Here is a 25,349-nt window from a genome sequence, read left to right on the forward strand (position 1 = left end):
CTTACATGAAGCAGAGATTTTTTCTGTTTCAGGTCCCGTTTCCATGCTTCCTTATCCACTGAGTGGTCCTGTCAAACTTACATCTCTGAATTTTTAGAGACAAGGACATCATGTGGGACAGTGTCAAATGCTTTGCACAAGTGCAGGTTAGAGGAGCAGTTGATGGGTTTGTCTAACTTAATCTGCTGCATCTCTGAGAAAAGCTAGCCTTTAAACACAGGCAGTAGTTTTCCTGTTAATTTGTGTACTATCATATATTTATCCATACTAGCATAATTATATGTGTTACAAGGCCTTCAGTCATGATGTGAAAGCTAAATGCTTCACTTTGTGTGGCAGCAGTTCAAGCTTTTAGCTCTGGTGATGCCCACTTCAGTTACATGCTACATTGACTGAGAGAGTTGCTTCATTAATGACCTCTTTTATACTACTGAGTTCCTTTCCCAGCTGTCTGCATTCCTTATGTGATTGATTAATGCCATAGGTGCAATAGCTAAAAGCACAGAACTGGGGAAAAATGCTGAAGGATGTTGAACATTACTAACCTCCAGAACCACCTTTCACTCCTATTAAATATCCTCTGTCATTTTTGTGCAAGAATAGAGGTGCAGGTTCAATAAATTTGGCTGAAATGTTCTCTGATGGGAAGGCAGGAAAGACTTTTTTGAGCCTGTTTCAGCTTCCCCCTAAAATGAGACCTAGAAAGCCAACAACAGCTCAATAGGAAAGCAGAGACATCTGGTCCCTGGTGACTCTGCAGAGTACAGTACTACAATCAATTATGTTAAAATATTAATCGGACCCCAGCATGGTAGCCTGTCATCTGATTTCCAAACTGTATAAAGCAATTGGAGATGACTGAATTACAGATAAGCATTTCAGAAGAATAAATTCAGGACTTTTGGGCACCTTTGTAGGTAGGTCTTGCAACATGACAGGAAAGGAATACCACCTGTCTGTCTTCAAGACTATTAATAATAAAACTTCACCCAGTATTGTCCAATTTTTCTGTTTCTAGTCAGGCTGGTCTTTGTAGTGCCAATTCTATGGCCATACTACTGCTGCCTACAGAGAATCTGAGGAGTAAGGAAGTGAATCTAAGGAGTTCCTTCCCAGCCCATTCATGCTGAACTCATGTAAATCTCTGTGCTTCAGTTCATTTGTTCTTTGTTTGTGCCAATGCGTTAGTTTGGGAGATCCTGTTATAAATCAAATCTTATCAATAATGTGGGCCATTTGAGAAAGAGAGATGGCAAAAAATTTGAATTTGTTTCTATTAATCCAGACAATTTCCATGTTTTGGTTTTTATTTTGTTCCTGCAGGTCTATTAGCACAACTGAGAGAATTGTAGATTTTGATCAGGGAGCAGAAACAAACAGCTGGCATGTAAAAGAGGACTTTAAACTAGTTTTGCAACAGAGAAAATTATGATAGAATGAGGTACTGTGAAATGGTACTTAAGGTCCACGTTCTACCAGGAAGCTTATTTACTAATGAACACTAAGTTTGAAGCAGGAGTAAAGTCACAGTGAACACTCTTGAGCAGCACACCTTAATGCCATTACTTTTAGTGACATCTATTTGTGGGTACTCCAGTTGAAGGCAATGAAGATGTATAAGAATGTTTATGTAGGGATGCTCTAAATATGAAAGAGGGAGGTTGTGCCTTCTCCATGACTGAGGGCATGTAAGTACTGATTAAATTGAACATTTGCTAGGTGTGATTTGTATTGTTGAACTTTGTGTAGCTGATCATGCCCAGGGTGAGCTGGAGGAACTTGAATGACTTTTCAAGGTTCTTTCCAATTGTGATTTTTATGATTCAGCGACACGCAAAATCTCTATTGCTTCCACTGGAGCAGTGAATTCTCAGCGTCATTGAAAAGCCAAAGTCAGCGTGTGCTGAATTACAGCTGCAGAATTAATCAGTGTTCTTGCAAACCTGCGTAAAACTGGATAGAAGGGAGAAAAGTTAAAGGGATTCAGATTCAGGCTCGTGTGTGTACATTCTCCCGCAGAGGAGTGCTGTTTTTCCTATTTGCAAAGGCTGCAGGGAGATGGGGTGTGTGCTTCGCTGGAGAGAGAAGAAATGCCACATGTCACTTCTGCCCTAAGCAAGTGGACATGCTTCATTTCTCACTGGTGTTACTGGTAATGGGCACTTAATGCTAGGCACCATTGTAAATGAGACCTGTTTCTTATTCTGGATGACATTGAATTGGCTCCTTGTACTCCAGAAGAAAATCTGCTCTCTGCCTTTAGTAATCAAACTCATTAAAGAGTGAACAGCCCTTTCATGTTTACGAAGTTCCTTTTCCTTCTCCTTTCCCTTGAAGGCTGTGCAGAGAGAAGCGGCTGTTTCGCCACAGGAGGTCCTGCCTCAGAGCTCTGCTGTTGCAAGTCTTCTGTCATGTTGTCAGGCTTTGATGACTCAGGCATTGCAAAAAACATAAAAACCAACCACCCCTCTTTCTGAACTAAAATAGCTGAAGAGCAGATATTTTTAAAGCAAATTTTAATACAATTTATTAAGTTGTATTTTATTTCTGAAAGGTGTTAATGGGACTCACGGCTTTGCTGCTTGAACTGGAGCTATTTGGATGTTTAATTATTTTTTAAACAAAAATCGATGCTGTTGGAGTCTAGATCTTGACTAGACTTGACTATCTTGAGATCTTTGATAGATTAAAAAGAAAAAAGTCTTGATATTCAATAGATCTGAAACGAGCTTTACATCTTTTGTATTTTAGGGTTGTATAGGGCAGTGTTTCTCAGCTGAGTTCTTTAATGCATCAGAAAACGGTTCCTGAAAGAAGTGAAAAACCTAAACAGAAATCTGCACACTTTTCTGTTTTATAAGAGGAAGCAAAAAGAACAGAGAAAATAGAGGCAATAAAATACTTGTTAAAGCTGAGCCTAGGTTTTACTGGGTTGTAAATGAAAATCACTGGGCAGTGCTTTGTGAGAAAGTACATGGCTCCTCAACAAAAAAAAAAAAAAGCTGGAAACAGTTAAGTATGGCAAGTTTGCGTGTGTGATGCAAGTCATCCTGATACCTAAAGCATGCCCAAATCATTAGGACCTCTGTCTGACCTAGTAAAGAACCACCTAGAGTTAAAAGCTTTGGTCTGAAAAGAAATATGGTCACATGAAATATCTTCGCATGACACTGCATTGCCGTGCATATGTAGGTGCCTACTGCCCAGATCTCCTCCACTCTCCTCCAGCTTCTCATGCTGACTTTTTGATAGGTTGGAAAGCTAGGCAGCCTGGGTGGTGGGGTGGATCGGCCCACTGGGACTGAGGTGCACCAGTGGTGGGCTGGGACTGGAATACAGCCCTTTGCACAAAGTTCTTTCACATCGCATCCTGTCACATCACTTCATCCCCACACTCTCTTGCTCTCCTGGGAAGGAGGAGCAGCAGTTTGGTACTTCCTAGCTCCCAGTCAGTGCAAATAAATAATACCTTTTACGTATTCCTTCAAAAGAGAAAATTTTTCACCAAGGTTACTGATCTCAGTACATAATCAAACCCAGGTAACATGCTGTTCCGCTACTTCCCCACCACTATTCAAGCCCCCAGTCCTGTGGCTTTCCCTTCCCTGCTCGATCCTGCATCTAGCCAGCCCCTCCTGCTGGGGACATGAAAGCAGGAATTGACTTCAGACGCAGGTCTGTGGAGCAGTTCTGCACTGTTCTGGCAGGGTTGGATCTGGCCAGACCTGACCCAGGTCAGTGGAGTTGCAGCAGGATGCAAACCATACCGCAGATCTTGGGACAAGAGAAGGAGACTTTCTTCTTGCACAGGTTTTGCTGACAAGCACACCTTGGCTCTAGGCTAAGGCAAGCAGCACCTTTATGTGTGTATGACTCAGTGTTATACAGTGTCTTTTGAAGCCCTTAGGAGTTAGAAGTGACTCCTTTAAAGACTGTGACTGCAGCAGCTGGGCTGCACATCTGGGGGATGCAGCTGACTCAGTAAGCTGAAGGACTGCAATTCAGCATCTGTCAGCTTTTCCAGCTGCCTGGCCCTGAGTTTGTAGCATATTAACATAGGAGTTTTCATCCTGTATGCCCTACCATTTAGTCATGGTGCTGAAACCTCACAACACATACCTGAGGCCAGTAGGACTGGTGATGAACATATCCAGCTTTCACTGCATCATTTACAGCAGGGACAGCTGAGGCACAGGAAAGCTGGAAAGCTTGATGTTACCCTCAGGAGAGCTAGAGCCATTCCTACATGCAGATTCAATAGTGGCATTTCTGTCATTGTTGCCATCATGACACTGTTTTATTAGGAAGAATCATTACACTAGCACAATGAGAGCTGAGAATGTAGTTACTGTATGACTCTGTAATTAGTGGGATAACAGCAGAAATACTAACCTTGAGAATCTCCAAGTGTGGTCTGTACTGAAATGGCTGGACTGTCCTCAGCCCTTGGGATCTGAACCATTGGTGTCAGGTCTCCAATGAGACCCTTAAACACAATCAACATCCTCCCTAGCAGAGTCAGGACTTGCCTAACACAAAGGCAGTGATGCTCTCAGGATGTGCAGGCTGAGAGGCTTTCATATGCTCATACAACAAATCATTCCTTATCAACATTATAAGAACATCTATGAGGACCATCACAACAACTGGGTTTCTGTGAGCACAGTCATGTAGGTAGCTGCCACACAACGTGGTTCGTTCCTCAGACTAAAACCCTTAATGGGAACAATTACTAGTTTAAGGCATGCAGAGATTGGAAATTATAAGGAAGACTGAGCCAGGTTTGTGATGCTATCACAAAAGCACCCTGAGGAATGTTAAAGCAGGCTTATTCTAATAATTCTTATGAACATGTGAGGTATTTTCACTGAAACTGAGTAACGTGGATTCTTACAGTCATTGATGTAATCTACTTTCAAGATAGCACTATAGGAGGAGGACAATCTGTATGAGGTTTTTTTTCTATGTATTTCTATCACAAGCATAGCCTAGATAAAATCTTTAAGGTCAGTGGAATCTTCTGTTCAGGTATTTTTTTTTTTTCCTCACAGGATTATTTTATTTGGTATTGCTACACAAATAATCTTTTTGTTGGATAATGTAATTCACTTTTTGACTTATCTTTAAATGCTCTATAGTCTCATGAACAAAGATTTCTGTGACTTTATATAACAATTTCTGTATAAGCAAAGGGTTGTGCAGCTGTGTCCTGTGTGAAACATCAGTAGAATGTAAATTACCCATTTAACTACCAAGCCTAACTGGAGATGAAGTGGCAGGGCAAACTGAGTTAAAGATAACCAAAAGAAGGCATGATTATCTGTTGAAGGCTGACTTAATAAGAACACTGTAGGAAAAAGAAAACAGGATTTCAGTCTATATGGCTAGATGCATAGAAAGCAAGTTCTATGGTCTGAAGACAGAATTACATCAGAACCAGCTTCCAAACAAATAAAGGGCACCAAAAGAAAGTAATTATGCCTCAAGGGGGAGTAAAATATCAAGGGTATCAACTTAAGCAGAAGGAAGGAAGGAAAAAGCTGTGCCTGCCTGCAATCAATCAGTTCACCTTTAAAACTTAAATTCTTCGCGTTTAAACAGGATTATATTAAAGACAAAGGCAACATACAGTCATTTTAGAGGTTCAGCCTTATGTCTTTGTCTGTTGTTCAGCAGTATCTCTTGCATGTGAAGATGCAGTGGAGTTTCCAGCTGCTCTGATGTGCCTTTTATCACCTTGGTGATCCATGCTGTTTTGCTGAGATCTGTCCTGGTTCTTGTGCTCACAGATCCTTTTAAACAGTCCAGGCATCGCTGGGTATTTAACACCTGCCCTATGCCTGTGTCCTGGGTTCAGCAGTAGCAGTCATGTTTTTTCCTTTGTGTTAACTGGTGCAGTGCTGTGTTTTGACTTCTAGTTTTGAGAACAGCGTTGGTGAAGCCGATGTTTTCGGTTGTTGCTAAGTGATGTTTACCCTGACCAAGGACTTTGTGAGGCTCATGCTCTGCCAGGGAGGAGGGGAAGCTGTGAGGAAGCAGAGACGGGGCGCCTGACCCGGGCTAGCCGGGGAGGTATTCCATACCACAGCACGTCATGCCCGGGGTGGGGGGTAACTGGGAGTTGCCCGGAAGGACAGGGGCTTCCGGGTGGAACTCGTTTTCTTGGCCGGTGGTATCGTATTCTCTTCCCTTGTTATTTTCCCTTATCATTGTTTTAGCTGATAGTAGCGGTGGTGATTTGTTGCTGGACTGTTCTTGTCTCAACCCGTAGGAGTTGCACTCTCTCGATCCTCCTCCCCGTTCCTCCGGGAGCGGGGAAGGGGAGAGCCCCGGTGCAGGGAGGGGGGGGAGACGAACACGGACCTTGATTGTTGTCAGCTTGGCACCACTCACTGGGAGTGAGTGAACAAGTTACCTGACTGGGTTTAAACCACGACAGTTCTTTTTGGCGCCCAACGTGGGGCACGAGGGGTTGAGATAAGAACAGATCTGACTGGATTGATAGTCACTCGTCACAATGCTGATTTATTGGCTCTCAAGGTTTTTCCTCTTGATCTCACAGTTTCAGTATACCATATCTTACGTCCATCCGGTATTGGCTGTATTAGTGTTTTTCAAGTGTGGGGCTTGGGCTAAGGTTTTTATCCCATTGTACTTTATGGTAATGACTTGTAATACAATAGAATCATTGATCATGAAACTGATCTGGTTTATGTTCCCAGTGTGGTCACCACCTTTATACTTTGGGAGGTATATGATGGAGGTGCTTAGCAATTACACATTTTTTTTCTCCTTCTCAGGTGCTCAACCTGTGAAGGAGACATCCTTTTACCCTCCTAGTCGTCCCCCCAGACCATTTACATTTGAGAGTTTTGAATTTTTTAAATGGCCTTTTAATGCTCTTGAGACTTGTTTGCTGATGGTGATGGGAATCACCATGCTAACACGCATACAGAGTGTGTTTTGCCCACTACTGATTTCAAGAGTTAAGCAGATTCAGGTTTGGGTCTTGTCTGGGGTCAAACGACGATGTAGGAGGACCGAGAGATTTTCCCAGAGGCTGGACAGCCATGAGTGGCAGGGTGTGTGGGATAGTATGGGCAAGTATCTAGGTCAGTGGGCCCCTCCAGTATTTTGGAATTTCACTACCGAACAACTGCAAAATCCAGAAGAATTAGTAAAACACTTAAATGAGGTGTGTGGTCATTCTGGCCATACCAGAGATGGACAAATCACGGCAACGTGCTGGGGCTTGGCCTATGCTTACAGGGCCTTGTTCAACACTATTCAGCACCTTCAAAAGGAAAAGAATGTCGGCGGATTTGAGGGCAAAGTGACAGTCGCTACTCAAACTTTGGCTGCAATGAACTGCGCAGCTACCCCAGCAGCAAGTACAGCAGCTGCTCAAACTTCAACTGCAACAGACAGCGCGGTTACCCCAGCTCCAAGCACGGTAGCTACACCACCCCCAGCAACAAGTACAGTCGCTACTCAAACCACAGTGATAATCACTGCAGCCAAACCAGAGGACCAATTCGTACCAATATCAGTTGCCCCTGTACGCAAGAGAACAAGCAAAAAGGAGGCAAAAAGGGTGAAGCGAGATGAAGAACCAATGAATTCACCACCCGGTCCAGAATCTGATCAGGAGTCATCCTCACATGACGAAGAAGAAGAAGAAGTAACTTCTCGACCTCGGACCTCAACCGAGCTGCGGAATATGCGAAAAGATTTTACCCATCAACCAGGGGAGCACATCATCACCTGGTTACTCCGATGCTGGGACAATGGGGCCGATGGTCACGAACTAGAAGGTACAGAAGCCAAGCAGCTGGGAGTACTTGCTAGAGAAGGGGGAATTGAAAAAGCAATTGCAAGAGAGAAAAAGTCCCTCAGCCTTTGGAGGAGGCTCTTGGCAGCTGTGAAAGAAAGGTTTCCGTACAAGGACGATGTTACGAGTCGTTCGGCCAAGTGGACTACTATAGACAAAGGCATCCAGTCTCTGAGGGAATCGGCCATCGTAGAGATGATCTATCACATCAAGCCGAATAACGGGGATACACCTATAGATCCAGATGAAGTTGAATGTACACGACCCATGTGGCGAAAACTTACACGGAATGCACCGTCATCATATGCCCATTCATTGGCAACAGTGACCTGGAATGACATAGTACCACTAACAGTGGATGAAATGGTTCATAAACTCCGAGAGTTCGAAGACAATCTCACTCCTTCCATCATCTCAGCTGTGAAAAAACTGTCCCAGGACCTCGACAAATTGAGGGACGATGTATCTGATTTATCCAGCTCCTCACGTGTACCAACACGCGTCTCAGCTATTAACAAAAGACGTCCTATTGTTCAAGAGAGGAGATACAGAAGGTATACGCCACGGGGTACCCTATGGTTTTACCTGCTGGATCACGGAGAAGACATGACAAAGTGGGATGGAAAACCTACTTCAGCTTTGGAGGAACGGGTGAGTGAACTGAAGAGGGGAGCAAGGGCCAAGACTGATCGTCCCATGAGAGCTACGGCTTCAGTCTCTGGTGAGCAGTTTCCCAGATGGAGTGGAAGAGCTGATTTTACTCCAGCTCCTGTGATAACGAAGAATAATCCCTTTCAACACGACTTAAGTGTCCAATGCTGTGACGACCATTAGAGGGGCCCTGCCTCCAGCCAGGTGGAGGTAGGGGACAATCGGATTTACTGGACTGTGTGGATCAGATGGCCTGGCACATCAGTCCCACAGAAGTATAAGGCTCTAGTAGATACCGGTGCACAGTGTACCCTGATGCCATCAAGCTGTCAAGGGGTGGAACCCATCTATATTTCTGGAGTAACAGGAGGATCCCAAGAGTTGACTGTGCTGGAGGCTGAAATCAGCCTGACTGGGAGGGAGTGGCAAAAGCACCCTATTGTGACTGGTCCAGAGGCTCCATGCATCCTCGGCATAGACTACCTCAAGAGAGGGTACTTCAAAGACCCAAAAGGGTACCGGTGGGCTTTTGGTATTGCTGCTTTGGAGACTGAGGAAATTGAGCAGCTGTCCACCTTGCCTGGTCTCTCAGAAGATCCCTCTGCTGTGGGGTTGCTGAAAGTTGAAGAACAACAAGTGCCAATTGCGACCACAACAGTGCACCGGCGGCAATATCGCACCAACCGAGACTCCCTGATTCCCATCCATCAGCTGATCCGTAGACTGGAGAGTCAGGGGGTGATCAGCAGGACCCGCTCACCCTTCAATAGCCCCATATGGCCAGTGCGAAAGTCTAATGGAGAATGGAGACTAACAGTAGACTATCGTGGCCTGAATGAAGTCACACCACCATTGAGTGCTGCCGTACCGGACATGCTAGAACTTCAGTATGAACTAGAGTCAAAGGCAGCCAAGTGGTATGCCACGATTGATATTGCCAATGCATTTTTCTCCATTCCTTTGGCAGCAGAATGCAGGCCCCAGTTTGCTTTTACTTGGAGGGGTGTCCAGTTCACTTGGAACCGACTGCCCCAGGGGTGGAAACACAGCCCTACCATTTGCCATGGACTGATCCAGACTGCACTGGAACAGGGGCAAGCTCCAGAACACCTGCAATACATTGATGACATTATTGTGTGGGGCGATACAGCGGAAGAAGTCTTTGAGAAAGGGAGGAAAATAATCCAAATCCTGCTAAAAGCCGGTTTTGCCATAAAACGGAGTAAGGTCAAGGGACCTGCACAGGAGATTCAATTTTTGGGAATAAAATGGCAAGATGGACGTAGACAGATCCCCACAGATGTGATCAACAAGATAACAGCAATGTCTCCACCAACTAATAAGAAAGAAACGCAAGCTTTCTTGGGTGCAGTAGGGTTCTGGAGAATGCACATCCCAAATTACAGTTCGATTGTAAGCCCTCTCTATCATGTGACCCGGAAGAAGAATGATTTTAAATGGGGCCCTGAGCAGCAACAAGCCTTTGAGCAAATTAAACGCGAGATAGTTCATGCAGTAGCCCTTGGACCAGTCCGAACCGGACCAGATGTAAAAAATGTGCTGTACACTGCAGCTGGGGAGAACGGTCCTACCTGGAGCCTCTGGCAGAAAGCTCCAGGGGAGACTCGAGGTCGACCCCTCGGCTTTTGGAGTCGGGGATACAAAGGATCTGAGGCCAGCTATACCCCAACTGAGAAAGAGATACTGGCAGCCTATGAAGGGGTTCGAGCTGCTTCGGAAGTGATTGGCACTGAAGCACAGCTCCTCCTGGCACCCCGGCTGCCCGTGCTGGGCTGGATGTTCAAAGGCAGGGTCTCCTCTACACATCATGCAACTGATGCTACATGGAGTAAATGGGCTGCACTAATTACACAACGAACTCGAATAGGAAATCCCAGTCGTCCAGGCATTCTAGAAGTCATCATGGACTGGCCAGAGGGCAAAGATTTCGGAATGTCACCAGAGGAGGAGGTGGTGCGTGCTGAAGAGGCCCCACCATATAATAAACTGTCAGAAAGTGAAAAGCAGTATGCCTTGTTTACTGATGGCTCTTGCCGTATTGTGGGAAAGCATCAGAGATGGAAGGCAGCTGTATGGAGTCCTGGACGACAAGTTGCAGAAACTGCTGAAGGAGAGGGTGAATCGAGTCAATTTGCCGAGGTGAAAGCCATCCAGCTGGCCCTGGACATTGCTGAACGAGAAAAGTGGCCAGTACTTTATCTCTATACTGACTCATGGATGGTGGCAAATGCCCTGTGGGGGTGGTTGAAGCAATGGAAGCAGAGCAACTGGCAACGCAGAGGTAAACCCATCTGGGCTGCTGCACTGTGGAAAGATATTGCTGCCCGGGTGCAGAATCTGGTGGTGAAGGTACGTCATGTAGATGCCCATGTACCCAAGAGTCGGGCCACTGAGGAACACCAGAACAACCAACAAGTGGATAAAGCGGCTAAGATTGAAGTGGCTCAGATGGACTTAGATTGGCAACATAAAGGTGAATTATTTTTGGCCCGGTGGGCCCATGACACTTCAGGCCATCAGGGCAGAGATGCAACATATAGATGGGCCCGTGACCGAGGGGTGGACTTAACAATGGACACTATTGCCCAGGTTATTCATGAGTGTGAAACATGTGCTGCAATTAAACAAGCCAAGCGGTTAAAGCCTCTTTGGTATGGAGGACGATGGTTGAAGTATAAATATGGGGAGGCCTGGCAGATTGACTATATCACACTGCCACCAACCCGCCAAGGCAAGCGCCATGTGCTTACCATGGTGGAAGCAACCACCGGGTGGCTGGAAACATACGCTGTGCCCCATGCCACTGCCTGGAACACCATCCTGGGCCTTGAGAAACAGATTTTGTGGCGACACGGCACCCCAGAGAGAATTGAGTCAGACAATGGGACTCATTTCCGGAATAACCTTATAGATATTTGGGCCAAAGAGCATGGCATTGAGTGGGTATATCACATCCCCTACCATGCACCAGCCTCTGGGAAAATCGAACGGTACAATGGGCTGTTAAAAACTACACTGAGAGCGATGGGTGGGGGAACTTTCAAGCATTGGGATACACATTTACCAAAGGCCACCTGGTTGGTCAACACCAGAGGATCTGCCAACAGGGCTGGCCCAGCCCAGTCAGAACTTTTACATATTGTAGAGGGGGACAAAGTTCCCGTGGTGCATATGAAGAATTTGCTGGGGAAGACAGTCTGGGTTATTCCTGCTTCAGGTAAAGGCAAACCCACTCGTGGGATTGCTTTTGCTCAGGGACCTGGATATACTTGGTGGGTAATGCGGGAAGATGGGGAAGTCCGATGTATACCTCAAGGGGATTTGATATTAGGGGAAAACAGCCAGTGAACTCAATTGTATGCTGTTGCCTGCTGTGTAATGCTTTTATAGCCCATCAACTAGATGTCTCCAGGTCACCAGCGACTGGCCCTGACTTCCCTCCAGCCATCATCCCAACAGAGAATGAACTTGGAACATCATGGACCGAATGGACTCGGCAGCATTATAGGGATTGGTCCATGCACTAAGAAAATGATTTTTTTCCTCTTGGTCTGTATGTATATGGATGTATATATGTGGGAGAGCGATGGTGTATTGAAAATGTGGGATCTGAGCACGACGTGAATGGTATGGAATAAGGGGTGGATAATGTCCTGGGTTCAGCAGTAGCAGTCATGTTTTTTCCTTTGTGTTAGCTGGTGCAGTGCTGTGTTTTGACTTCTAGTTTTGAGAACAGCGTTGGTGAAGCCGATGTTTTCGGTTGTTGCTAAGTGATGTTTACCCTGACCAAGGACTTTGTGAGGCTCATGCTCTGCCAGGGAGGAGGGGAAGCTGTGAGGAAGCAGAGACGGGGCGCCTGACCCGGGCTAGCCGGGGAGGTATTCCATACCACAGCACGTCATGCCCGGGGTGGGGGGTAACTGGGAGTTGCCCGGAAGGACAGGGGCTTCCGGGTGGAACTCGTTTTCTTGGCCGGTGGTATCGTATTCTCTTCCCTTGTTATTTTCCCTTATCATTGTTTTAGCTGATAGTAGCGGTGGTGATTTGTTGCTGGACTGTTCTTGTCTCAACCCGTAGGAGTTGCACTCTCTCGATCCTCCTCCCCGTTCCTCCGGGAGCGGGGAAGGGGAGAGCCCCGGTGCAGGGAGGGGGGGGAGACGAACACGGACCTTGATTGTTGTCAGCTTGGCACCACTCACTGGGAGTGAGTGAACAAGTTACCTGACTGGGTTTAAACCACGACAGCCTGTTATGGTTCCATGGAGTGCAGCTTTTTAGGATAACATAAACTTAAATCTGAAGGTGTTCTTATATAGCAGAGTGCTTAAGCTCAGTTTTATGAGCAGGTGTGCATACATACATGTGCTCTGGTCACTGAATCAATGAGCGAAATAAAATGTGTTGCATGGATCTTGTGGATTTAAGCACATTTTGCTGAAGTGAAGGCTCAGGCTTGTCCATCTCCTGTAAAAAAAAATAGAGGGGCTAATTATAACTGGTTGGTATTTTTTCTGTACTAATTTGCTTAAAAAAAATGTCTGATTCAGGTGGCCAGTAGCAATTACGATCTGGTTCTGCTAATAGCTGTTTTCTTTAGATCTGTTTTTTCTAAAGCTTGGGATCTGGTTCAGTATGTTCAGCTTCATTTAAACTGCTGTCAGACCAACATTTCACATGTACCTTGCCTCTGTGAAAAAGGCTGTACAAAAAGCTGGCTGTGGGAGAATCACAAATTTATGGATTTTAGAGCAAAGGGAGAACATGATGTTCAGCTAAACTGACTGTGGCCTTGCCCAGTCCGTAGGTTCTTTTATTTAACCTTGCAGCTTAAGAGTGCATATTTGGAACAAAATATGGACTTGATTAGAATCATAGAATAATTAGGGTTGGAAAGGACCTTAAGATCATCTAGTTCCAATCCCCTTGCCATGAGCAGGGACACCTCACACTAAACCATGCCACCCAAGGTTCTGCCCAACCTGTCCTTGAACACCGCCAGGGATGGAGCATTCACAGCCTCCCTGGGCAAGCCATTCCAGTGCCTCATCACCCTCATAGTAAAGAACTTCCTCTTTATATCTAATTTAAACTTCCCCTGTTTTAAGTTCTAACCATTTACCCCTTGTCCTGTCACTACAGTACCTAATGAAGAGTCCCTCCCCAGCATCCCTATAGGCCCCCTTCAGATACTGGAAGTCTGCTATGAGGTCTCCACGCAGCCTTCTCTTCTCCAGGCTGAACAGCCCCAACTTTCTCAGCCTGTCTTCATACGGGAGGTGCTTCAGTCCCCTGCTCATCCTTGTGGCCCTCCTTTGGACTTGTTTCAACAATTCCATGTTGGTTTTATGTTGAGGACACCAGAACTGCACACAATACTCAAATTGAGGTGTCATGAGAGCAGAGTATCACCTCCTTTGACCTGCTGGTCATGCTCATTTTGGTACAGCCCAGGATGTATGACCACCACTTGACTTTCACCCCCAAGTCCTTCTCTGCAGGGCTGCTCTGAATCTCTTCTCTGCCCAACCTGTAGCTGTGCCTGGGATTGCTCCAACCCAGGTGTAGGACTTGGCACTTGACAAGGTTAACCTTCATGAGGTTAGCACCAGCCCACCTCACAAGCATGTCGAGATCCCTCTGGTGTATCCATCCAGTGTATAAACTGAACCACACAGCTTGGTGTCATCGGCAAACTTGCTGAGGGCGCACTCAATTCCACTGTCCCTGTCACTGACAAAGGTGCTGAACAAGACCGGTCCCAACACTGATCCCTGAGGGACACCACTCGTTACTGGTCTCCAGCCGGACACTGAGCCATTGACCACAACTCTTTGCATCTGGCCATCTAGACAGTTCTTTATCTACTGAGTGGTCCATCTATCAAATTGATGTCTCTCCAATTTAGAGACAAGGATGTCTTGTGGGACAGTTTTGAATGCAAGTCCAGGTAGATGACATCAACTGCTCCACCCCGTCCATCAGTTCTGTAGCCCCATCATAGAAGGCCATCAAATTGGTGAGGCGGGATTTCCGCTTAGTGAAGCCATGCTGGCTGTCACCAACCACTTTGTTGTTTTCATGTGCCTTAGCATGCCTTCCAGGAGAATCTGCTCCAAGGTTTTGCCAGGCACAGAGGTGAAACTGACTGGTCTGTAGTTCCCTGGGTCATCCATTTTCCCCTTCTTGAAAACTGGGGTTATATTTCCTTCTTTCAGTTGTTGGGAGCTTCACCTGGCTGCCATGATTTTTCAAATATGACGGGCAGTGGCTTAGCAACTGCTCCTTCGGGACCTGCGGATGGATTTCATCAGGACCCATAAACTTGTGCACGTTCAGGTTCTTAAGATGGTCTTGAACCAGATTCTCTCCTACATTGGGCCTAAGGTCTTCATTCTCACAGTCCCTGTGTCTGCCTCTCACAGTCCCTGTGTCTGCCAACACAACAGGGTGTTGTGCTCAGAGCATTTGCTGGTGAAGACTGAGGCAAAGAAGTCATTAAGATCCTCAGCCTTCTCCAAATCCAGGGTAGCCAGTTCTCCTGATAGCTTCCGGAGAAGGCCCATGTGGTCCCTACTCTGTCTTTTATTTGCAATGTAACTATAGAATCCCTACCTTTTTTCTTTCACATCCCTAGCCAAGGTTAATTCTAACTGGGCCTTAGCTTTCCTAACCTGATCCTTAGTTTCCCAGACAACATCCCTGTATTCTTCCCAGGCCACCTGTCCTTGCTTTCACCTTTTATAAGCCTCTCTTTTCCCTCAAAGTTTCCTCAGCAGCTTCTTATCCATCCAAGGAGGTCTCCTGGCCCTCCTGCTGCACTTCCTTCCAGTTGGGATGCAACACTCCTGAGCTTTTAGCAGGTGATCCTTGAATATCAACCAAGAGTCTTGGGCCCCCCTGCCCTCTAGGGCTGTATCCCATGGAAACTTACTATGGAGGCTCCTGAAGATGCCAAAGTCTGCTCTCCTGAAGTCCAGGGCAATGATCTTGCTGCATGCTCCTCTCACAGTCCTGAGGATCTCGAACTCGACCATCTCATGATCGCTACAACCAAGGCTGCCCTGGAGTGTCACATTTTCAACCAGCCCTTCCCTGTTGGTGAGCACGAGGTCATGAGGATTTAAAGGCTAAGTGCTACAGAGTTTGTCACAGTCATTAAGAGTTTGTTTCAGTGGTCAGTTGGCCTTTCTCTGAAAAATACTCTTTCTCCGAAAAATCTGTACTTTATTTTTTGGAACTCCGTTAACATCAAACTTCTGGAAATGGAGTCTTGCTGCTTGACTTTCTCAGAAGGACTGGGGACCACTTTGTTTTCCCATAGATATTTCTTGTGATCATTAATTTATAATTTCATGTTGTCAGAAAACTTCTTTATACTCACAAACCCAGTTAAGCAGACATGCTTACCCAAGTATTCCCACACTAAAGGTCTGACAGAATAAAAATATACCATCTTAGAAAAGAGTCAATATGGCTGTGGTGCCTTTTATTTCTGTTACTAACCACTGGTTTATGATTTTATAATGTTCATGGTTAAGATATTAATACTAGGAAAGAAGGTATACAGTATATATTGTAGTTATATGGTTGCTCCAGTGTCCTGCAAAATATTGTTTTCAGCATTTATTTGTACGTGTCAAATATGCTTTGCAAATGTCTTGAATGCTATTTCTTTTTCCTTAAACAATTTCTATGGTTTGATGACACTGAAAAGGTATTGATCCATGCCCTTTCCCTTAGACAAGATCAATAATTACTGTGAGCCTGCCTCCCAGTGTTTTCTTCTGAGAAGTTGAATGCAATCAACGTGTTACTTCCACACAGAATGAAAATTATAAGAAGAAGGGTTTTTAAATAACCCAAGCAGTATAGAATCATAGAATCACAGAATGGTTTGGGTTGGAAAGGACCTTCAGTTCATCTAGTTCAAACCCCCCTGCCATGGCAGGGACACCACACACTAAACCATGTCACCCAAGGCTCTGTCTAACCTGGCCTGAACACTGTCAGGGATGGAGCATTTACCACTTCTTTGAGCAACCTGTTCCAGTGCCTCACCACCCTCACGGTAAAGAACTTCCTTATATCTAACCTGAACTTCCCCTGTTGAAGTTTAAGTATCGTGTGTCCTTTTCCACATGATTCCTTTAGAAACCGAGTAAATCCTGCCTCAACGCATGTGTCTCACTGCTTTATGAATAATAATTGTTTCTGCTTTCTCCTTAGGGCTCTTCCTGCAATGATGCACTGGGTCAGAACTCAGAGACCAGGAGAAAGTGGTGTGAATATTATCACTGCAGATTTTGTAGAACTCGGCGACTTTATCAGCACAGTCATAAAACTCAACTATGTTTTGGATGGAGGTGAAGATGACACTACCTGATAGTCCTATAATATGTGTCTTGTTGCATCATTTAGAGTAAAAAAAAAGTAAAAATAAAAGATTGCATTTTAAAAGAATTGTCTTGTAAAACACTAATCTTCCTATGACACACTGAGGTGTTTAGGGCTTTAGTGGGTGGGCTTAGGGAAAATGTTTTAACCAGTTGTGATCATTTTTTACATTTGTTTCATGTGAAGAGCAAAACTAAACACATTTACAGTGTTTGATAAAAGAAGGCCATTTACATGTTCTCCATGAGGTACCAAATGCGATTTATGTGTCTTCTATGGTTACAAATAGTGCCAAGAAATTTGCTGCTTTTGGAGCAGTGGGATGTATATTGCCCTCTGCCTGCTTACAGCAGGATTCCCGATGGTATGAGCATTGCACCGGGAGTTTGAGGGCAGTATATCTGGCCCACAAATTTTAAGCCGCTACACTTCATCTGTTATGTTGGTTTAACTGGTTGTATATATCGGTGAGTTACAGTAAATGCCTTTGTGAAGTAAATCCAAAGTCATGCCTCATGCACAATCAATGGACAGTTAACATGATATATTATGTAGCTTGCATAGGGCACAGACTAAATCCTGCTTGCTTCTCATTCTCAAAATGGGATTTTCCACTGTCTACCCCAGCTCAAGTGGGTAGATATGTGGTGCTGGTCTAAATCTGTATAGGAGCTGCCAGTGCATATTTTCCCTTGTTCTAGCAGGAGCAAAGTTAGGCCAGCTTGGAGCACCATTTCGTCCCAGAATTAATCTTCTGTAAAAGCTTGATCCAATGTCCACTGAATTTAATAGGAAAATTTCCTGTATTTAGCATGGACTGGGGATAGGATCAGCAAATTGTGTGTACTGTAAGGTGGGCAGGATTTTGTCCCATAGTAGAAACCTGCTTTCTGCAGGACTAAAACTGCACTTAAATAATAAGTGCAGTCTAAGCTTTTCCTTGAGGCAGCTGCGAACAAAACTCTTCTCTGCTGATTGCAAAAAAGATCAGTGCCAGTTTCATCAATGAAAAATTGCTGTACTAAAAAGTGTAGTAGTTCAGTTTCTAGCTAATAATAATACTCTGTAGTCCTTATATTGTTCTGGGGATATAATACTGCATAACACAAGGTTGGAAGTCTACTGAATGGCACTGTTCTGGCAGCAAAATCACCGGTCATGCAACTTTTAATGAAACTTATATAAAACTCAAATACATGAAAAACTTAGTGATGAATAAAATGAAAGAACTGCCACTGTATTACACCTAACTGGATACAGTGCAATCAGTCATATCTCCTGAACATATCAATGCCCAGGCACATAACTTTGGAAAGCAAAACATTTCATTTGTGCAAAACAATAGATGCTTGATATCTTACAAGGAAAATGTTCTTTGAAATATTGTAGGGCTTTCTGGGTTCCCATTAAGGTCAAGTTTCTGTTGATATTACTCGAACTTTTGATTGAGAGAGAAGAAAGAATGGCATCATATGGTCCTTTGCTACTTTCTGTCAGATGACAAGGAATACCACCTACCATCACAGTTTAGAAAATTAAAAGTGGTCTTATTGAGCAGGTGGGTTACAGACAGATTGCAGGGGTTCTCTTGGTTTTAGTTTGGGAAGCAGAAGAAATGAACAGTTGCTGCTATTTTGTATTGAGAGTGTGCCTTGGAAAAAGTATGTGTGTGTGTGTACTATAAAGAAACATTGAAGTGTATGTATAGTATAATGACACAATAATTAAATGTATGTATATGATACAAAGACATCTGTGCATACATTCATAATAATATTTTGGTTTCTGTACAGGGATAATATAAATTTGGTTGAAATAAAACCTGTACAGCTGTTATGAAGTTATGCCATCTCCTTCAGCAGCAGCTTTTTTTTCCTATATAGGTTAGGACTGTATGAGGTGAATCTTTTATCCTAAATTGAATGACTCTTACATCCAATGTAGTGATATAAGACAGTGAAATCTGTGATCTAAACCAATTGAGTGTTTTACAGCATTAAAACTTTACCCAAACTGCCTCAAAAATTTACCAAGAATCACTGTCCATCTTTGTATTAAAAGAGGGGTAGGACTCTAGTGCTTTCACCCACAACTAAGCAAGATACTAGGTGGGTTGATGCACATTGTATCAGTCACCTTAGGCTGTTCAAGCAAAATTTATGTAACAGACACAAAAAATGAAACATGAGCATATGTTTTTTTTAACCCACCCTATGTGGGCATCCCACATAGAAACATGGAAGTATTTGCTTATTTATTAGCTATGTGGTGTGAAAGGCTCTCTTCATTTTTCTGTTTGGCTGGATTTGTTTGCTTCCAGACTCTTCCTGTCATCCTTCAGCTGCTTAAGTATAGTCAAAAGAGTTAATATCTTAACATCCTTTTAATATAGTGAAGTAATCTGGATCTTTGGGTAGAGTGAAATCTAGGCTTCTTTCTTTGGATTCTGATTGAAATTCTCTTGCACCTGAGAGCATCAATAACAGCGAGTTCCTGCTGGGAACCCCAGCTCAAACTCACATCAGACACGCTGAGCTTTATGCTTACACAGAGGTGTGCTCGAAGCAAATGTTCTGCTGTATTTAAGAAAAGCGTGTGTGTGTGTGCCTGTATATATGAATAATTATAGAGATATCCTGAGCTTGTTAGCATTGTTATTAAATGTTCGCTTAGCGTAAGTCTTATTCTAATTGTCATATGGGTGCTGGAAATAAAAGCATGGCAAAACATTGTAAAAAAGGATCCTCTGCCAAGAAGGGTAATAAACAAATCATAATGGTTTCTCCATTAATGGAAAAAAAAAAAAAAAGAAAAGAGAAAATGTTAACTTTTGGTCAGAAAAAATATGTTTTCATTTAGCTGTCAGTCTCTTTTCTGTTGGAGAAGCACAGCACTTTATGTTACAGACAGGTAAACAAACTTGCCTTAATTGCTAAAACAAGGGTGGGGAGGGGCATACTTATCAATGCTTTTCTGGGGATTCCATCTACGAGGCCACAAAACTGTAAGTCCTGATGGGGATGCACTCCCTGATTGTATTGTCTGGGAGATCTAAGTGGAAAAGAACAAGCCAGAAAGGACTATGCAGCACAACTCGACCATTCAGGAACCCAGTTTTGGCACCCTATAAAGCTAAAACTCTCAGAAATGAGCCTGCAAGGTTAGGTCAGATACATTGTTCTGAACTGATTCGTTTGGGAGTTTTCGACACATGTATTATGAGGAATCCTTCATGGGAAATTAGGTGACTAATCAGCCCATCAGAGGAAAAAATACCTGTCTACAATACCGATCTTCATAAGCATATATTTACTCAAACTGTCATGTCATTCTCCTCCAAAACACCTTTTTCTTTCTCCACTCATTTTTCTCCTCACTATGTTCGTTGTGTACGCATCAACTAGTGCTGTTTTCTGACATTTTCGCATCTTACTTGATCGTTTCTTTTCAGTCATACTTGAAAAATTGAGACTGTGCTGCGCAACACGTGCAGTGTCTCAGCTGGTGTAAGCCTACCCGGCTCCATTTTTCAGTTTACACAGGTTGAGATGACTTTATTTGGTACTGATCCTACCTGCAGCAATTTGGACCAAACAGTATGTGGTCCTGGGGTCTGATTTCTGCCTTGTGTGGGGAGGGATAAGATCATAATCAGACCACAGGAGCCTAGTTTTAAAATATATATAACAGTGGGTTATTTGTATTCCTTTGCTGTTGGTTACATAATTGGTTCTGTTGGTCTTGCCACTTCAAGCCATTCTTTTAAACATACATATATGCGTGTATATATATGTGCATACATGAGTGAGATGGAATGTATGATCCTATATGCTGGGCTAAGTCTTTCTGCCATACTGATACAAATCTAGACCATTTCTACTAACCTAAAAGTAGTTACTTTTACCCCGGGATGAGAGAAGAGCAGCTAATCAGTGTGTGGTAGCTATATGCTGTGCTGCAATGTAAAACAGTGGAGCTTAACTATACAATATCAAAGTGAAGAGCCCTGAAATCACTGCTGCAGTGCTGTTTATCTTGAATATCTTGTATATGGATCACTAGGTATTATCAGCTGAGTATACTGTTTGGTGATTTTAAGAGTTCAGGTAACACCACTCTAAACATCTGAAATTCTTTTCAGTGAAGTTAAAGCTAACAGTGTGTATGATGTATTTGCCATATGTCAGTGGTAGCTTCTGTGTTACATGCAGTCACTGTTGCTCTGAATTGTATATGTTTAACCAATGATGGGGTTAAAATGCTCTATAGTATGTGAAATGTATTGATTACAAGTATGTAGGAGTTCAGTGATCTATTTAGTTTTTACTGTGCTGCTGTTTTGTAGGTATGTGTGTGTATGGGAGTATGGTTGTCTACAATGTACAGTGAAACAATAATTAATCCTAAAGGAAATGGGCAGTTATGTAACCTGCCTTAATGCATTGGCATAATATTGTTTAAATCCAATAATTATCATGCCTGATCACAAGCGTTACCAAGGATTGTCCATAGGTCTGACTTTCTCACTTTTTGGCACTAAGGAGTTAAACTTGAAGTTACTTGGAGCTCACATCTTGATAAATAGAATAGAATGTTTGCCTGATCAACTGTCTTGAACATACAAGTTGGCAAAGACATGGTTTCCAGAGTGATACATATCAAATCACTTCTGTGCACACACAGTTCCAGCTGATGCCTGCGGCAGTTGTGATCATGCAGGCAAATGTGCTAAGCTTCATATTCTGTGATACAATCATGATAGGAGAGTGCTGGTACCCTGGCTTTGGGGACGTACCTGGATGCTATGCAACACTTCTTTTGTCCTGTGCTGGAACATAGCTGTAAATTCACAGGAAGAGTTTTGATCTCTGTTAGTGTCTACATTGGACTGTAAAAATCCTTAATTATAAATTTCAGAGGCTAATCAGCCTAGGCTGGCTTGCACACATACAGCATTCTGCTTTCAGGAACCATGGCAGCTTTGATTAATAAAAAAGATATCATAATTTCCCAGTGGCTGGCAAGACCTAGTGCTCTGCTTAGGAAACTCTACATTCCCCACATGTAAGACCCCTCCACAATTTCCACAGCCGGGTCTAGATCTCCCTTCATGGTTTCTGTCTGAGATTATTTCAGATAATTTCTTTCAGATATGTCTTTCAGATAACACAGATGATTAAAAGGGTCTATCTTGTGTCTGGCTGTTTGGACAGAGTAGGCAGAGCATGCCTAGCCTACCTGGCTTCACACCCTCTTCTATTATCTTTGTGTAGTTAAAATACAACACCTTCCCACTCTTCTCCTTTGCCTCCAGTCAGTGCTCCTTATCTCAACAACTGTGTACACATTCCTTTAACTGCCAGCTGTGAGCAACACTGCTCAAAGTATTATAGGTTTGCTGTCCTCAGTAAAGTAGGTCCTTAAACCACAGGTCCTTAAAAGGTGTTAAGTACAGGGCTAAAAGATGGAGTGTCCCATACCTGGTGTCCCAGGATGGTTTATACCCACAATCTCAAGTTATGTACCCATTGTCCTCTTAGACAGGCTATGAGAATTCAGTTATAAACTTTCTCCCTCCAAATTAAAAACAGGTTGGATGATATGCCAGTGAGTATGTCCTAAAATGGAGATACATTTAAGCTTTTTTTCTGCAGTGAGATGACACGTACTAGTCTCTCCTTTCAGCGCTGGGTCCTTACAAAGCCAATTTGATCAGGAGAGACTCCTTGGGTAGCTGAAGTCAGTTTTGTTTTGAAGCTGGGATCTTTAAAGCAGAATCTTGGCTTATTAAATATATGTTAAATCTAAAAATACATGATTAAAAATATAATTCAAAAAAGAAAATGAAGAAATCCCCGGGGCTTGTCAGGACAGTTGTTAAGTTTTTGAGTGCCTCAGTCATGAGTAGCTTCAGGGTCATGTAGGTGATTAGGTGATTAGGTGATGTAGGTGATGTAGATGATTAAGATGTTATTGCCACACTGCTTCCTGACACAATTCAGTGTCTATGTACAGAAGTCTTCTTATTTCCTGTGAGCATTAATGCATTTGAATGACTTTTCTCTGTTGTGGTGGGAAGAACGATTATATAACACTGATTACGGAGCTCCTTGTGTGTTGTGCCCACAAAGGTTCACAGAGCTGCACCTTCTCTTTTTTAGGATTCAGTGGTACTTTAATAAATGTTGTGTAAAAAATGGCTACAGTTCTGTATAGCAAATGTGAATTTTTGTGGCAAGAATGTGTATTTGGTGTAGAAAAAGAGTAATATAAAATTCAGTTTCTTTGTGAAGTTTCTCCAGTGAAATATCTAATAAAGGTCTGGTATCTGTGTTTTTGGTTTATGGTTTCATTGCTACATTCAAGACTTCACATGTAGAAGGGCTCTTAAACACAGTTGTGCAATATGGGATGGAGTTGGATGTTAGACCCAGGCTGTGCTATTGTGTTAGGAGTGTGCGTGTACTGCCCTGTGAGGTCATTGAAGTGAGGGTACTGTTTCCACCTCTTTACTGGGGTCCCCTTGAATGCCACAGGACATTGTGATATGTTTATGCTGCCAGGGACACCACAGGTCTTGGCTGCCTGTTTTCCCACCCGGGCTTTCCAGCCCCGATTTTCCTCAAACACCAAAGTGTATGACTCAACCCGACAGCCTGGGTGCGACTGTGCTGCTCACAGTTGCCATTAGTGGTGTCTTGTAAGAAGGAGGCAGGGACTATACCTCTGAAATGTTAGTCTGCTCCATTGCTCCCCTGGGTGTTCTCAGCATTACTGCCTGTAGCTCACATCAGCATGATGAGGAGTGCCCACTGCTGCCAGTACTGCTGGAGTGGAAGAGCTGCTGCACCAAGCTTGGACCCAGGACATGCCATCTAGCAGGTGAGTTCCCTCCATTGTCTCCTGGTGCATCATGGGGTGTCTGGGGACCTGTTCCTCAGAGGCAAACCTCCCCCAAGAGCTTTGCACCCAGGAGCACAGCCAGCAGGGCTGGGCTTCGCAGCATGCTGCAAAGGTGAAGTGTGGCACAGAATCATAGAATAACAAAATCACCTAGGTTGGAAAAAACCTTTAAGATCACCAAGTCCAACTGTTACCTGGGACTGCCAAGACCACCACTAAACCATGTCACTAAAGACCTCATCTGTGTGGATTTTGAACACTTCCAGGGATGGTGACTCCACCGCTTCCCTGGGCAGCCTGTTCCAATGCCTGAGCACAGTTTTGATAAAGGAACTTTTCCTAATATCCAATCAGTCAGACACTAAAGCCTTTCAGGATGTTAACAGCTTGGCATTTAAAGTTTGTGTTACTTTTTCTTCCTAGCAATACCAGTGGTGGGGTGTTCTAGGACAGACCTCATTTGCTCACCTCTCCTGTCAAGTGACAGGCAAACCCAGCCCAAGTGCTCTGCTCCTATGCTTTTCATGCTCTCTCGCTTGGCCCAGTTTGAAACCAAGTAGCCAGGCACAGGCTGACAGGGTTTGCAGAAGATGCCATGAAAGACGGGCAATTCCAAGGGGGCCTCTCTGTCAGTGACTCCCTGTGGAAATCCATGAAGTACACTTGTCTGCTCTTTAAAATGTCTCTCCTCTTTTTCCTACGCCACATGGATAGGGTTGCTCAGCACACAGAATGAATTTTCCTCATTGCAAAAGGGGCTCTCTTCTTTCTCCACTTTTTAAGTATTTTTTTTTTCTAAACTACTCCAATAAAAGGATAAGCAGACCAATTTATCCTGCTGTTGCAATAGTATTATATTCCAAATACTGCCTCTGTCCTAACTGTTAAAATAGTGGTCTGATGTTAACATGAGAACGCAGCCAGCTGAGGTGTGGATGGCTCTAGGAAAGCATGTGTAACACTAGATGAGAGAGGTATTTAATAAATGGTTCTGGTCCCAGTAAGTAATTATATATTAAACTAATGGATTTAAGAGGAGAAGATAAAAAAAAAAATGTTTTAAATATTTTCAGTTTGGTAAGATAGTTCAATTCAAACACAACTATTCTCTCAGAAGGTCCATTTTAAACAGATTTTAAGGCAAATCAGCAGTTTATGGGCATAGGCACAGTGTAAGTGACAAATGGAACTTTCATATTTTTGGCCTAGTCTCTTTCTCCTTAGTGTCCTAGCTACAGTTTCTGTTATTATTAACTTATTTTTGTTTTTTTTTCACTCAGCAATTGTGGAATTTCTGAGAAAAAAATAATTTCATTGTAAGTGTCTTGACTGAAATCAAGTAACTTAGATAACTAGTCTTAATCAGGTTTATATCTTCACGCACAAAATGGTGATTTACATAATGAATTTTAATTTTACTTTCTTTTTTTTTCACTGTAACATTTTTGCTGTGTAAAGATGGGTTAATCCTTACAGTTAACCATTAAGACCTGATTTAGCAGCTAAGTGGAATATCACCTTAGACTTGGTATGTCTTTGCTGAACAGGA

General features: G+C 43.5%; 1 protein-coding gene across 1 annotated transcript in view; it reads left to right on the plus strand.

Annotated features, from left to right (window-relative positions):
• Positions 1-19,624, plus strand: part of PLCXD3 (phosphatidylinositol specific phospholipase C X domain containing 3) — a 102,684-nt gene extending 83,060 nt beyond the window's left edge. The window contains exon 3 of the mRNA XM_061469485.1: positions 16,730-19,624. Coding sequence (XP_061325469.1) covers positions 16,730-16,886 — 157 coding nt within the window. The 3' untranslated portion in view covers positions 16,887-19,624. The remainder of the gene's footprint in view (positions 1-16,729) is intronic.
• Positions 19,625-25,349: the final 5,725 nt, after the last annotated feature.

The sequence above is a fragment of the Pezoporus flaviventris genome, unplaced genomic scaffold (assembly GCF_033815535.1).
Source record: "Pezoporus flaviventris isolate CSIRO_AGI_PZ_B2104156 unplaced genomic scaffold, CSIRO_AGI_Pfla_v1 ptg000057l, whole genome shotgun sequence".
NCBI lineage: Eukaryota > Metazoa > Chordata > Aves > Psittaciformes > Psittacidae > Pezoporus > Pezoporus flaviventris.